This window comes from Ochotona curzoniae, unplaced genomic scaffold, assembly GCF_017591425.1.
Source record: "Ochotona curzoniae isolate NIBS_2020 unplaced genomic scaffold, NIBS_Ocur_1.0 contig_908, whole genome shotgun sequence".
Lineage (NCBI taxonomy): Eukaryota > Metazoa > Chordata > Mammalia > Lagomorpha > Ochotonidae > Ochotona > Ochotona curzoniae.
This window is the reverse complement of record NW_024466607.1, coordinates 17664028-17678814: the sequence shown is the minus strand read 5'-3', so window position 1 is coordinate 17678814 and position 14787 is coordinate 17664028. Positions and strand designations below refer to the sequence as shown.

The following is a 14787-nucleotide window of genomic DNA, read 5'->3' as shown; positions in this document are numbered from 1 at the left end:
TGACCCTGGCTGGGACGATTTGTGGAGAAGAGCCATTGCAAGTAGCACTGGGAACCTTCCCTCTGCTGCTGTCACAGGTGGCCCCAGGCCCTGGCTGGCCTGTGGAGCCGAGACTCAGAGCCTTGTGCCCGTTTCCTTCAGCTCAGCCCTGCAGGGCCTGTGGTATCCCACAGGTGTAAGCATTAGGCCAGGTTCCCTGGCAACTGCAGTGGGTTCTTGACCCCTACCCCACCCCAGGCCTGACTGGCTCACAGACCATGTGGGTCAGGGACATTGGTGCTCAGGCCTGCAGGCAGTCCATCCATGGGGTGTGACTCTCTGAGGACTGTTAAAAGACACTTCTTTATACTTTAAAGGTTCCTGAAATTCCTGCAGTACAATGTCCTGGTTTTGAGTATGTGAAGCCAGCACGAGTCCCTGTCCTGTGTGGCAGGAGGTGGCAGGAGTGGAGGGAGTGGCTTCCGGCGTGACGCTGGAAGGGAGCAGGTTTTGGAAGGTTGCTGGTGTTTGGAGGGGCAGGGCACCTGCTTCTCTTAGTGCTGCCTTAAGTACAAAACTGAAAGAAGAGAGACTGGAAAATATGCATCCTAAATAGAGACACTTTTAAGAGTACCTAATATTGAATGTTACCTGCTCTCCATTCATTCATCTTTTCCAAAGGAGGTGCTTTAATTCAGCATGACAAGCCTAGTGTGTAGCCACATGTGTCATGTTTGTAGCTGCGCTGTGTATTAATTCTGTGGTTATATAACATGATCACCCATTACTGTGTGCAAGCATCCTGCAGCCATGCTGTTGCTGGGGCATGTGTGTGTCAGGGGAAAAGCCACCTCGTTGTTAGGATCTGTCAGGTGTCCTGTGTCTTGTACCCATGAGGGCAGATTCCCCTTCCTCCCAGCAGGACAGCCAACAGCAGGGAGTGACCCTGGAGTTGGCTGTTGGCCCTTGGCCCTGCCAGGACGTCCCCTGCAGACCCTTATGTCCTGCCTGGGTTTCCATGGTGTGTGTATGTAGCCCCCAGTCCCTCCGTGGGAAGGGGCCTGTGGAGGCCACATTCCTGTTCCACCACAGAGGCTCAGAGCACACCCTCTGCACAGGTGTGGGTAGAAGCAGCCGAGTTCTGCTTTGCTGTCTGCAGGACATTAGCTGAAATAGCTTTGTCACAAAGCTGAAGGAAGTTTGGGGTCCTCTGCCTGCTCTTCTTACATGCCCAGTTCTGAAAACCTCCACCAGCCATCAGCAGTGCATGGCTCCCCAGGCCTGCCCTGGGCTTCCTGTGTGCCATTGGAGGCTGAGAGAGGAAACACCTGGCCCCAGTAGAGTCAGCAGAGTGACTGACAGCGCCACTGTGCCGTGCGCTCGGCTCTGTGCTGTCACCTTGCAAAGCTCTGATGTCTGTCTTCTCTTCCAGTCAAGCGCTTCAGAGAACCAAAGCATGAAAGGCGGCCATGGAGGATATGGTATGTATTTAATTAGTAACTCATTCCTAGACTGCTTTGTACTGTATTAGGCTTGGGGGAATTGAGGAAGGGATGTATGGGGAAGGACTGTTGAAGTTGGAGGGGATGGAATGAGAAATTAGTTCTGATGTAAAGGATCTGGTTAAGAGAGATCTTCCATTGGCTGATTCACTCCCCGATCCCCACATGGCTGCAATGACCAGAGCTGGCCAGACTAAAACCATCCAGGTCTCCCACACCAGAGTAAGAGCTCATCGGAAGGAGACCATTTCTCCACTTGCTGGCACTCTCTGCAGATGGTAACCCTCCTGCCAGACCGCTAACCTGCACCGCTGTGTTCGGCACAGGTTCTTGGACACATCCAAACAAGCCATTGGCATGCTCTTCATCCACTTTGCCAACGTGTACCTGGCAGACCTCACCGAAGAGGACCCATGCTCACTGTAAGTGCAAACCACTGCGCCTTGCACTGAGAACCCAGGCTGGTCTTGCCCCCTGCTGCCTGTCCTGCGCCCCACAGCTTGGGGAAGGATTGGGATGAAATTGACCAGCACCTTGCCTTCCTAGTACCCCCGTGTTCCCCAGCCACCCACACACACAGATTGAATCTGTCATTGCCTATCCTGGAGCTCTGGGAACTGAGGGTGTGCGTCCCCCCTTCAGTTTGCACCGCTTGCCTTCCGTGCAGCCCTGCAGCCCCACCCTGACTCGCTGTGCTGCTTGCTGACAGGTCTGAGTGGGTCTCCATGTAGAGACAGAGTGGCTGGGAGGGCTTGCCTCCTCTCCCTGTCCCTGACTCCTGCTACAGGTGGCCCTCACCCCCTATGTAGGTCCTGTGACCAATCCCATTCTGTTACTGAGCCACACACAGGCTCCCACAGCTCAAGGGGTTGGGACCCTCGGGCTGCCCTGCTGTCCCCCAGGCCCGCCTGTGTTGGTTTTATTCCCAAGAGCTCATGCACAGTAGGCTCTGTAAGTGACAGTGAGCAAGCACATGAACATACAGCAATGTGCCTATTGGGATGGGTCCCTGGAGGACTCAGGTGTATGAGGCATCACAGAGCCACAGGCCGGGCCAACTGCTCTTCTGTCCATCCGTCACTGGTCTGAGAGTGACCCCTGGTGACTTCTTGGAGGAAAGGCAGCCAGAGACCATTGCCCACTTCCTCTCCATGCTGTTTTTGGTTTTGGTTTTGGTTTTGATTTTGATTTTTTTTAAAGTCAGATATACAGAGAGGAGGAGAAACAAAGAGGAAGATCTTCCCAATGATTCATAGCCCAAGTGGCCACATAGCCGGTGCTGAGCCGATTTGAAGCACAGGTCTCTTGTGTGGGTACAGAGTCCCAAGGCTTTAGGCCGTCCTCGACTGCTTTCCCAGGCCACAAGCAGGGAGCTGGGTGGGAAGCAGGTCATGAGGACACAAACTGGCGCCCATATAGGATCCTGGTGCATGCAAAGTGAGGACTTTAGCTGTTAGGCTACTGTGCCAGGCCCATCTATGCTGGCTTTGGGGACACAATTGCGGCCTGTGCCTCTGATATTGGAGCCCCATGACAGTACCCAGGTCAGGGTGGGGGGCTGCTGGGCAATACTAGCTGTTTTAACCCACTGCAGCTGGACACCCTGGCCTTGTGTCTCCACATGGCTGGCACAGAGGGTCTGCACCACACCCACGACCCTGACTCCCACTTTGCTGGGGAGATCCATAGCCTATGGTAAGCCATGGTCACCTAGATCTGGGTCTTGGGCCTTTGCTTGGGAGGACCCAGCCCAGAGAAAGACCACAGGACACGTGGCCAGCAGGGATGCCCTCCAGGCCTTCTCCTCTTCCAGTCAGTTTGCCCCCTGCTGTGGGCAGTGAAGTTTTGTTCTGCACAGGCACAGGTGTTGCTTGCTAGGAACTCCCAAGGTAGGGGGCCAGAGCAGTTCCTGCTGACCTTCTGCTGGCAGGAACATGAGATTGCCAAGTTTCTCGGTGCCCTCCCTGCTAACAGTGGTTCACCTCCAGTTGACACTAGCACACCTTCATGGTACCCCGGAATGTACAAGGGCACATTCAAGGCCACGAGCCACCCGTCTCCATTCCCAGAGCCCCGTCTGTTCCTACAGGACAACGTGCCACAGTTGCATTAGCCTTGACCTCTGACCCCAGGGACTGGTCCACGGGCTCTCACTCTGACCACACTGGTGTGTCCTCTTTTTCGAAGGTACCTCATCAACTTCCTTCTGGATGCCACTGTGGGCATGCTGCTCATCTATGCCGGTGTGCGTGCCGTCAGCGTCTTGGTAGAGTGGCAGCAGTGGGAGTCCCTGCGCTTTGGCGAATACGGTAACATACCCTAGATACCAGGGTGGGGTGTGGTGGGGCTGCTAGCTCCATGATCCCTACGGAGTTCAGCAGCTGTTGGCTGGCCCCCTGCATAGTAGAGGGTTGCTTCTGGGCCCAAGCACCATCCTCCTGTGCATATGGCACCGGCTCAGTGGCAGGGATGGTGGCCAGAGTTGGGAGACACCCTGGAGTCAGGGAGGTGGTCTGATGGGTACTCTTCCAACCTGTAGCACCTGTGCTCCCACTGCTGGCATGGTTGAGAGGCCACTTTGTGGTGCCTGTCTGCCTCTCCGTGAAGCTCACCTTGTCAGAGACAGGTGGCTCTCACGGCTGCAGGCTGCATCTGTCCTTGACCAGGTCACCTGACCACCTCTCACCTGCCAGCTCACACTTCACCCAGTCTCTGGCACCTACTGGTTACCAAGGACACAAGGGCCATCCTTACTCAGTGACACATCCTAGAACAGGCCACCTCCAGGTGCTGGCCCGGCAGGGACCCACTGCTGTTTTAAGATACAGCTTGGGGAGGACACTGCCATCTACCGGCCCTTGCTGTGGCCTCTGTGTGGGCTGCTGGTAAGAGATGCCATCTCTAGGTCCTTCCTGTGCCCTCCCGGGTCATGGTCAAGCTGCAGGGGGTAGCGGGGACCACTTCCCGAGCTGTCCGCAGGCAGGAGCTCCCCTTCCCTGGTGAGAGGGAGGTACCAGCAGCAGGCAGTGCAGGGGTGGGTGGCATCTTGGACCCCCTCCTCTCCCTTCCTGGCCACTGCCCAACAAGTCCAGGCCTTAGGACCCAAGGGCTACTCTCTTCTAGATGGCTGAAGGTATACAGGAGCTGCCAGTTTCCAGGGGGAGGTGGCAGCAGCCCTGTCTTGTGTATTTCTAGAGATCTGAAGTAACGGTTTGTGTCTTGTGTCGCTGTGCGGAGATGAGCTCAGGGAAGGGCTTTTCTTAGCCCAGCCACTTGATGCTGGTGAGTCACCAACTTAAGATAGCGTCTTGCACACAGCTGCTGCTCCTGGGGAGACATCTGAGGAGGAGTTGTTTCCTTACTGGCCGGGCAAAAACAGACCACAGGGCATCTTTGTCCATCCCCGGAACGCATCCCTGGGAAAGTCAGGTGACACACAGAGCTCACCCAGCCAGTGTGTGATGGGAAGGGTGCATCTTGCCCTCTGCACCCAGGACACCCAGGCCCTCCCATCACCACCCTCAGCCCATGAACATTGACTCTGCCATGGCTGCCTGATGGAACGGCGGCTCACCCACCTGGCCTTAGGGCCTCACCAATTCCATGAGAGCAGTGCAGTGTGGCCCGGCGTAGTGTCCCCCACCTAGGCTGAGGAAGGATTGCCTAGTCACTTGTGGCAAGCTTCTAATCTCTCTTACTGTCCTCTGTCACTGCTATGACAAAGCATGGCAAGCTCACTGGCTTAAGCCCCCACAGCCTGCTGAGGGCCAGCGGCAGCTCTCCTTGTAGGAGAGTGGAGGAGGCCTGGCCGTTGGACAGTGCCTGCTGCAGGCTCCCTGGCGATAGATCTTTCTCTTGCCCCTTGCCCGCTGCCAGAGCCCACTTGCATGCACTGGCCTGGGCCCAGCTCTGCCTCCAGGGCCAGCAGCAGCATCCTGGGCTCCCCTTGCAAGGTGCTGCCTTGACTTCTCACATAGAAGTGCCCCCATGGCTGCCACGGCCCACATGCCTTAACCCCTTGGTGCCCTTGCCCTGCCTCTGCTGCCTAGCAGCCTTGCTCTCAGCTCCCAGGACCAGTATGCGGCCACCTTTGCTGGGGTTCTGCCTAGTGCACCTAGTGTACCTAGCGTACCATCAGAGGTTCTCCACAGGCCCCAGTTGTTAGGGAAACACAGGTCACAAGCCACAGGACAGGGGAACATGGTCACATGGCCCTGAAGGGCAAGTGGATTGGAGCTAGTCAGAGGGTCAGGCCTGTGTCCTACAGGCTCAGTGGGGCTTCACTGCCTGTCCCACTTTCAATCCTCACACTCCTCGCCCCTACCCCAACACGCCTCTCCCTTCCTCATCCCCACACCCCACCCCTGCCACATTCCCTCCTGCAGCTTGTCCTGCAGGAATCATTCAGCAAGCACAGAACGCCCAGCCGCTTGGGGTTATGGATGACGTCTGTGCTTTAGAAATGAAGCCTGGAGCCCACTCAACAGGCTGCCCCATGAGGCGAAAGTCTGCAGAGACTGGCCACAGGTGCACATGGGGAGCTGATGTGTTGGGGTGGAGATTTCCACTTTTTGCCCTGTCTGGGAGCTTTCTTACTTCAGCATCCAAGTAGCTGAGGGAGGCAGCTACAGCCCAGCCCTGAGTGCAGCAGAAACTTGGGGTCCCTGGGCCTGCAAGGAAGACGAGTATTGGGGGTTGGGGATGGTCTTGGCCTGAAAGTGAGGAGCAAGAGGATGTTCCTTGGCTGATAAACAGCAGTAGCCCGTGCTCGTCAACCTGGTGCCCTGGCAAGCCCTGCAACAGAGGTGCTTGCCAGTAGCATGTCCTGGCTGCCCGTCCACTGTTTTTCCTGATGGCTTTACCAGAATTTTTTACCTGTTGATTCTGAGAATGCAATCCAGGAATCTCAGTGCTTCAAGGGCTGGTGACTTCCGGCCAGACAAAGTGAAAGGAGTTGGAGGACTTCCCAGAGGCTCTCTGCACCCCCACCCCCTTCCTCTGGGCCATTCCAGAAAAGGGAATGGCCCTGCACTGTGTGCCTTAGGGCTGCACACAGGCTTTGGGTGGCGCCTCCACTACAGTGGGCACTCACTTTCACTTCCCAAAGCCTCCACTGGGTCTTTCCCCTCCCCTGAAATGTCACCTTCACTCCTCCTGATCAGGCAGCTCTGACAGAGTGTCCAGGACCAGCTATGGGTGACTAATCTCCCTCCAGGTCTTCCACTTTGAGTGTTGTTCACAGGCCCCCGCCCTGGGGTCTGCACGTCACAGGACCATCCCCTACCCCTATTCTTCCACTTCCCCCTTGGGAGCACTCCAGACATCCTCCAGGCCCTGGGTGTCCCTGGCGTGGACAGCCTGACTGCAGAGTATCTCAGGCATGAGAACTGGACAGATGAGGCCCAGGCCTTGGTCACAGCCTCTCCCAGGCCTCAGTCCAGGGCTTGTCTCGTCTCTTCTGTATCCTGCCCAGGGCAGTTCGTTGTGGCCCCTAGGAGATGTGATGTGGGTTCCTCTGGACTCAAGTTCCTGCTCTCAGGCCCTAGGCCAGACGTGGCCAGACACAGGAAGATGGGAGGCTCATGGGCAGGTTAATGGCTGCCTTCAGAATCCAGCTGTATGAGCCAGTCAGTCGGAGCATCAGGCCTGGCCAAAGTAAACACAGATAATAATAGCTACAAGTCTCACGTGGCCTCTCTTGGCCAGCTTTGCGTGTCCCAGCAGTGGGCACAGTGGTATTTTCTAACTTCAGTGCTTTTTTTGTTTTTAGAGTCTCATGAGGGTGAGAGGGGAAAGGGCCACACTGGTCTCTCCAAATTAGGATTTCTCTGATTTTACTCAAATTACTTTGTTTGCCTGTTAGGGGTACGGGACGGTCAGGGCTCTGGGAGGGGGAGACGGGAAGGGCCTACCTCTCTAAGCATCTTCCAGACAGGGCTTCTGGGTGTGGAAGGGGGAAGGGGGGCAGTGGCCATGTGACCAAGCTCCTCACATCCCCGCAGGAGACCCCCTGCAGTGTGGAGCCTGGTTCGGGCAGTGCGCGTTGTACATCGTGATCATGATTTTTGAGAAGTCTGTCGTCTTTATCGTCCTCCTGTTCCTGCAGTGGAAGAAGGTTTGCTTGCCACGCCTGCATCAACAGCTCCAAGCTGTGCTGAGCCGAGCCGAGCCAAGCCAGCAGCACTTCCTGTCCACTTGAGCCCAGCCCTGTCCTGGTGTTCCCTCTGCAAGGGTCCTCCGGGTTTGATCTGACATGGGTTACTCAGGAGCAGCGTAACGTGTCATCCTTTTACTCAGCACCCACTCCCTTTTCTCTCTCTCTCTCTCTCTCTCTCTCACACACACACACACACACACTCACTGCCCACATTGGCCTTTGGGGTGGGATCCTGTGAATGTGCCCACCTGGCAGGCTTGCCCGTAGGCTCGGGGGCCTGGGCTGTGCTGAGAGTACAGGGTTCCCCTTAGAAAGCATCCAGGAGCCTTGCGGTCAGAACCTGCAGCACTGGCTATTGTCACGCTGCAAGTTGCGGGGCAGTTTTGGCACCTTGCAAGCCCTCCCCAAGGGGAAGCTCCCACAGCACTAGCTGTTCCACATGGTGTCCAGGGGACCCCGTCGGCTGGGCAGCCCTGTGTGCAGTCTCCTCCTCCTCACCCAGTGTGTTCTTGCAGGTGGCCCTGCTGAACCCCATTGAAAATCCCGACCTGAAGCTGGCCATCGTCATGCTGATCGTCCCCTTCTTTGTCAACGTCAGTGCCTTGCCGCAGCTTTTTCCCTTTTGCCCACCCATCCCCTGCTCCCTTCCCAAGAGTCCTGAGTCCAGTGCCTTTCTGTGTGACCACTTGCCACCTCTCCACCTCCACGCCCACCCATGGACCCGGGCATAGTGGAACTGCTTCCTGGAAAGGCAGGTCCTTGGCCTCCAGGCCCCCATGCAAGACAAAGGCCCCTAAGAACTTGTTCTTATCTTCCCTACCTGGGGACACCCTTGCCTTCCTGATCACCATTTCAGATGAGCCCCTGTCATTTATTCCTGACCACAGATCTCAAAGAGAAATGCATAGGCTAGAAGTCAGGGAGGAGTGACATGAAGGGTAGAGCAGCTGCTGTTGGTGGACCACCAGCTGCTAGGAGAGGGGCCAGAGCAGGTGGCCCACCAAACACACAGGGGCGGACAGGGCTGGAGTTTCCCATTCCTGTAGGCTCATCAGAAAGCTGAAGCAGTGAAGCGGGCTTTCAGGGCAGTAGCCAAGTGCCAGGGTGGGTGCCCCAACTCTGCTCCCCAGTCCAGCTTCCTACTGATGTGTATCCCAGGACACAGCAGGTAATGACTTTGGTTCCTGTGCTCAGTTCCCTGTCACCCATGTGGGAGACCCCATTTGAGTTCTGGGCTCCTGGCTTTGAGCATTTGGAGAGTGAATCAGACTGGATGGAAGATCTTTGGCTCTGTTACTCTATTTCCATCTGTCTATTTAAAAAATGGAAATAAATAGATTTAAAATTTTTTTAAAAAAGAGAAATAACAGCAGCAGAGAAACAGAAACCAAGAATCTCTGTGTGGCCTGGAAGACAGTTGGGGGTGAGGTCTCTCCCTAGCATGGGACATAAGGACTGCTTCCTCCCCCACACTGGGGAAGTGGCTTGTCCCAGAGCAAGCCACCCTTGTCCCTCCCACAGGCTCTGATGTTCTGGGTAGTGGACAATTTTCTCATGAGGAAGGGGAAGACGAAAGCGAAGCTGGAAGAAAGAGGGTCCAGCCAGGACTCGAGGAACGGGAGCAAGGTCCGCTACCGGAGGGCCGCATCCCACGAGGAGCCCGAGGCTGAGGTAGGCCTCCCTGTCTGGGCACTGCTAGGCTGCTGGGGGCTCTCACCTTCCCAGGGCAGGCAGAGGCAGCAGGGGCTGAACATGGCGGGCCTCCCCCACCCCCACTGCGGCTAAGAGAGAAAGGCAGGCAGGGGAGGAGCTGCCACCTTCCAGGATGGCTGGAAGGGACCTGCACAGCCTCCTGTTTGACCTGCAGGCACAAAGTCATGTGAGCTCCTACCTGCCCCCATGGGCAAGAAGGGATGCATTGACTGAGCCAACTGGGGACATGGAAGCTGAAGGGGGTCAGACGTCACAGGAGTACACTCCTGTCCCCTCGATGGCTGGTCCCCTGAAGCAGTGGAGGGGCAAGGACACATGTTCCAGCCCTTTCCTTCCCCCAGTGCTCACCTATGCTGTGACATGGGGCCTTGGGACCGTCCTGTGGGGGGCCGTGGACATGGCTGAGGCTAGTGTGTCCCCCCCACCAGAGGCCTGCAGGCTCCTGGACAAGGACAGGTGGCTGCTCAAATGGGACCCCAAGATGGTTGCAGGAAGTTTAGGAAGACACAGCTGAGAAGCACGGGGTGGAAGGGGTGGTGGTCCTATTTTTTTCTCCAGGTGCATGTTCCCGGACCCCAGGATAGGGTCTGTCACACTCTACAAGCAGTGCATGACGAGCTCACAGTCATCCTGGGAAATGCACATGTCACATAGCAGGGGACAAAATAACCAGGAAGGAGGTCAGGAAGCAGGCTGAGCTGGGCAAGCAGGATGCTCTACACTCTGGGCAGACCACCAGGATGGCCTGTGTGATTGGGGACCACAGCCCTGCTGGGTTGGGGTGGGGCGGGGTGGGGCAGCTATTCACCCTGCACGCCAGCTGTGGGCCCTGCAGTCCCTGGTCTCCCCGTGCCTGCTCAGGGGGTGACAGAGCCAGGCAGGTATTGAGGCCAGTGGGTAGGGAATGAGCAAGTTGGCCCTGGAAGCCCCAGCTGTGTGACAGGGCCATGGAAGGCGTCAACAAAGCAGCTATCCTAAGCCCCTCATCTGGGTGCCACCCCTCCTGGATTTAAGGACCAGCAAGACTTGATGTGTGCAGTAACCTGAGCTTTTGTCTGTTTTTTTTGTGGGGAAGCCCTCTGACTACAAATCCCCACTGGGCTTGTTCTGTCCGGGGTTTGGCTTGAGCTGGTGGCCAGAGGAAAGGGTGAGAGCGTTGGCAGAGAAAGGGGTTCCTGTCGGCTCAGCACTGAGCCCCCTGAAGGACCTTGCGGCAGGCATGGTTGGTGGTGCATGGCATCTCCTTGGGTCTGCCCGTTCCCTTTCTACTGAGGGGACACTAGACCTGGGGGACGGGAGGTCTGACGCAGAAGGCCGCCTAAGGCCCCGCCTGTCCATGCCCCAGATCCTGATCTCGGCTGACGATGAGCTGGAAGAGTCAGACGTGGAGGAGGACCTCTGCAGGCTGACCCCACTCAAGCCCGGGAAGAAGAAGAAGCACCGCTTCGGGCTGCCCGTATGACACATTCCTAAGCTGGGGGCACCAGGCTGGGGTGCAGCCAGTCAGCCCACAGCATCTCGCCTCCCCTCGTCCCACCCTGCCCTCCTTCTACCTCTGTCCCTCTCACTGTCTCATGCCCACTCCGCCTGCCCCACACTACTGTGACTTAACCACAAGGGACGTGGGACCAGCACCCCAGGCGCCCTGGGCAGCTGGAGGTCCCCCTACTCAGTTGCACTACAAACACTGACCAAATATGCAAGCGAGTTTTGTCTGTCTGTCGTTGTCCCGAACAGCATTGCCTGTGTGACTGGTGACCGGTGGAGGAACACCAGGCTCACGTGGCCGGTGGGCAGGTCCTGTCACCCAGGCCACGGCACTGTGAATGCTGAGTGTGCTGGGGGCCTGGAGTCCACCCTGCCCAGGGCAGAGGCAGAAAGCCCAACTACCCCGGGAGGCTCCCGCCGCTCTGTCTCCGAAGCCGCTTCTGTGAACTGTTGGCAGTGGCACCATTTCGTTTCGTTTTTCCCAAGGACTCGTTTGTTTCCTACAAAGCATCTATGGGACTGACGGGCAAAGCAGTAGATTTCTAAGTCTTCCGTGTGCTGTTTGACTTTTATATTTTTTAAGTTATATTTTCATACTATTGTATTTAAAAACTCTTTTTAATCACCTCTCCCCCAACCCCAAGATGGATTTGTTTGCTCTTGGTGAGGCCTGAGCTGGCAGAAGGACGTGGCAGGTTTTGGCTTGTGCAGTATGATATGGCAGAGGGTGCAAGGTGCACCTGTTCTCGGCCCCTGGGGTGGGCAGCACAAACCTAAGAAGGGCCATGCCAGTACCTGCATGTTGCTTGGCGTTCTTCCTTTTAGAGGTAGAGGTCCTAGTTGAACTTGACCAAGAAGGGCACCCAGTGGTTATTGGTCTCCCAGGGATGCCCACTGCCCAGGCCCCTGCTGCGCTCTGCTTTGAGAATGTCTGTGTGCCCGAGGGGACTTGTCTCATGCCATCCAGAGCCACGAGATAGTTACAGGGGAGCGGAGGCAGGTGAGGATGCCCGCTATCCAGTGCACAGGCAGCATGAGGTGCTCCTAAGCTATGTCCTTTGCTTAGCATGGCCACCGACTGCTGAGTGAGTGGTGGCAAGATGGGCCAGGCCTGTGACTTTGCCCACCAGGGTAGCAGCAAGGTGAAGTGCAGGTGCCACTGAGGAGAGTCCAGGCTGTGCAGGAAGAGGGGCTTTGCTACTGCAGGCCTCTCCCACCAGTGACTCAGCCCTGACTTCTCCCTCCTGTTTCGTTTTGGCCTGAACAACCTGCTGCCTCCCACCCTTCCTGGAGCTCAGAGTTGGAGCCTCCTCTTCCACTCGAGTCCCAAGCTCCTAGTTTCAGGGAGCCATAACCTGTGGGGGCTGTACTCCATCAGCCTCAGGTGGTCTCTGGCAGACAGTGGGTTCCAGGTTCGGAGGTAGCCAATGAGCAGTAGGATTTCCCTGATGCTGACGGTCAGTGAGGGCTTTAGTCTGTGTAGCTGACTGACCAGGGCCTGGGGGTCTAGCCAGTGTCTGACCACAGGGCCCTGCGAGCGCACAGGCTCAGGCAGCAAGGTGTCATATGTTTGGCCTTACCCTCCTCCTGTGTGGTGTGCATATGCACACACGTGCACAGGCACACACAAGTTGGTGCCCCCTGGGAAGGCTTCCTGCCACGCCATTCCCCCTCCCCACCTGCTCCAAGGTGCCTTACAAGGTGGCAGGCGGTTTTGGGCTTGAGAAACAAGGGGACACTGCTTGGATGTTGTGTGCTTTGTCAGTCCAATTCGTCCAAACCCAGATGTTGGTTGGCCAAGCCACCCATGATGGAAACTTGCAAACCCGAGTCATGCCCGAGTTTCTTGTAACCATGGAGTTGAGCCTTGTGAGGTGGCGCTGTCGTGTCTGCGTGAAAGAGCTGATGGTCACTATCGTGCGGGCCACATGGGGGGTGTTGCTGAGAACCTGAGTGGCCAGGCTTTTTGCTCTGCTCAGCCTGAAGACATGCAGGGGGAGGGTCTGTCGCTTCTTGGGTGGCCCTGGGTAGGACGGCTTACACCTGTGCCTTCCCAGGCAATAGGGAGGCATAGGTTAACCGTGTTGTCTTGGCCTCTGTCTTCAGGGAAAAGATGAAAAGCCTCAGATGTGAGTGGCAGCACCCCTCTGGCTGTGTAGGCCAGTAGCCCACAGGCTAGAGCCCGCGTCCACAGGCCTCTGTGCAGCCAAACCAGACCAGGCTGCTATGGGGCTGACGGCTAGAAGTTCTGCTCCTGGCCAGCCCGCAGCGGTGGACCCCAGAAGCTGCTGGGTCGCTCGGTCACTCGGTTGGTTGGGTTGTTTGAAATTTGTTTTCTCTTTTAATGAGGTCTGTTAAAAGTCAAAGCCGGCTGAGCAGAGCCTGGGCCCTGCAGCCAGGGAGGGTGTTAAATCCATGGTGTGATGATTTGCAGAACACATTTTTGAGATGAAAGGGAAGATGATGTACTTACATTGTAAAATGGTTTACAATAAAGTTTGACATCTTATTACAGTTTGTAAAAAAAAAAAAAAGAAACCATCACTTGTGTGGCTGTTGGTTATGTATTCTCAGTGAGGTCAAAAAATGTCTCTCTCCCCCTGCTGCCCCACTCCCTGAGTTAGGAGGTTCCCCCAAGGAAAGAGAGTGAGGGTGAACCTTACCTAGCCTCATGGTGGAAGTGGGAGCCAGGTGTTGAGTGGCACAGTGGGATAACCCATCTCTTCTAACACCAGTATCCCATCTGAGAGCCGGTTCAAGTCCTTTTTGCTCTGCTTCCAATCCAGCTGCCTGCCAGTGCACCTGGGGAGGCAACAAAGGTGGCCCACATACTTGGGTTCTTGCTGTCCACATGGGGGACCTGGGTGGAGTTCCTGGCTCAGACAAGGCTATTGTGGCCATTTGGTGAATGAACCAAAAGATGCAAGATAGAACTGTGTCTCTCTTCTTCTCTGTCTCTCCCTTCCCCTCTCTCCTCTCACCTCTATCTCTTTCTCTCCTTCCATTCCGTCCCTCTTCAGTTGTTCTGCCTTTCAAATTAATTAATTTTTCAAAATCTCCAAGGGCTGACAGCAGCCATGCCTGTGCCTTCCCATGTCCTTGCCCAACAGGGGTCAGAGGTCGTCCGGCTCTTGGAGTGAGATGTGCCTGCCAGGAAGAACAAGCTGTAAGGGAGTGCCTGTCCACCTCCTTGTCCTGGAGGCCATGGGGCTGGAAGCTTTGTGTGTGCCACGGTGCCATCCATCATAACACCTTGGAGCTAGCCTGCCTTCAGCTGCCTCTTGGCCTCTGTTCGGAGTCCCAGACATTCCTCCAGTCAGCACTCAACTCATCCTGAGCCTGGCTGTTGTCATGTTGGCCTGTTGAGGACTGGGACCAGAGGAGGGCAGGGTGGGGCTGGGTTGGGCTGGGCTGCATTGCAGCAACAGATTGGCATGTGCAATGACCCTGTGTCGGTGCCTGGAGGCCTTCTGTCTGTCTGCTCTCAAGGATAAAAATACTGCCCGTCCCTACTGGACAGGCGTAGTGTATCTGCCCTCATAGGGCAGGGCCTTCAACTCCTCCCCACCCCCACCCCGCCTTGCAGGGACAGAGGTATCGGGAGTTTCTGGCAAAGCCTGGCTCAGTGGCCCTCTGGGGGAGCCCTCAGGCCCGTCCATCTCTAGATCACCACCAGGTCCCACACTCACTTGGCCTGTCAGTGACCTCAGCTCAGTCTGGGACAATGTCCTGGCTGACCAGGGCCCTCCCTCCCTGCTCAGCACGATGTCCCCACTCCCTACCCCAGACTGCTGAGCCCTGCCTTGCTTCTTTCCCCTGCAAAGCCTGCACCAGAATTGGGCAGAAGACGACGACAGCAGCTGAGTCCTGACGGGGTGGCCCTACAGGCCCCCCCAGCCTCAGCTCATCCTCCCAGGAGCAAGCAACAGCCCCTCTGAGTGTGCAGCG

At 56.5% G+C, this 14787-nt stretch overlaps 1 protein-coding gene across 1 annotated transcript in view; it reads left to right on the top strand.

Annotated features, from left to right (window-relative positions):
• Nucleotides 1-14787, top strand: part of LOC121165774 (store-operated calcium entry regulator STIMATE) — a 39508-nt gene that overhangs the window by 22682 nt on the left and 2039 nt on the right. The window contains exons 2-8 of the mRNA XM_040994620.1: nucleotides 1412-1460; nucleotides 1808-1903; nucleotides 3669-3790; nucleotides 7484-7596; nucleotides 8154-8231; nucleotides 9160-9309; nucleotides 10697-10807. Coding sequence (XP_040850554.1) covers nucleotides 1412-1460; nucleotides 1808-1903; nucleotides 3669-3790; nucleotides 7484-7596; nucleotides 8154-8231; nucleotides 9160-9309; nucleotides 10697-10807 — 719 coding nt within the window. The remainder of the gene's footprint in view (nucleotides 1-1411; nucleotides 1461-1807; nucleotides 1904-3668; nucleotides 3791-7483; nucleotides 7597-8153; nucleotides 8232-9159; nucleotides 9310-10696; nucleotides 10808-14787) is intronic.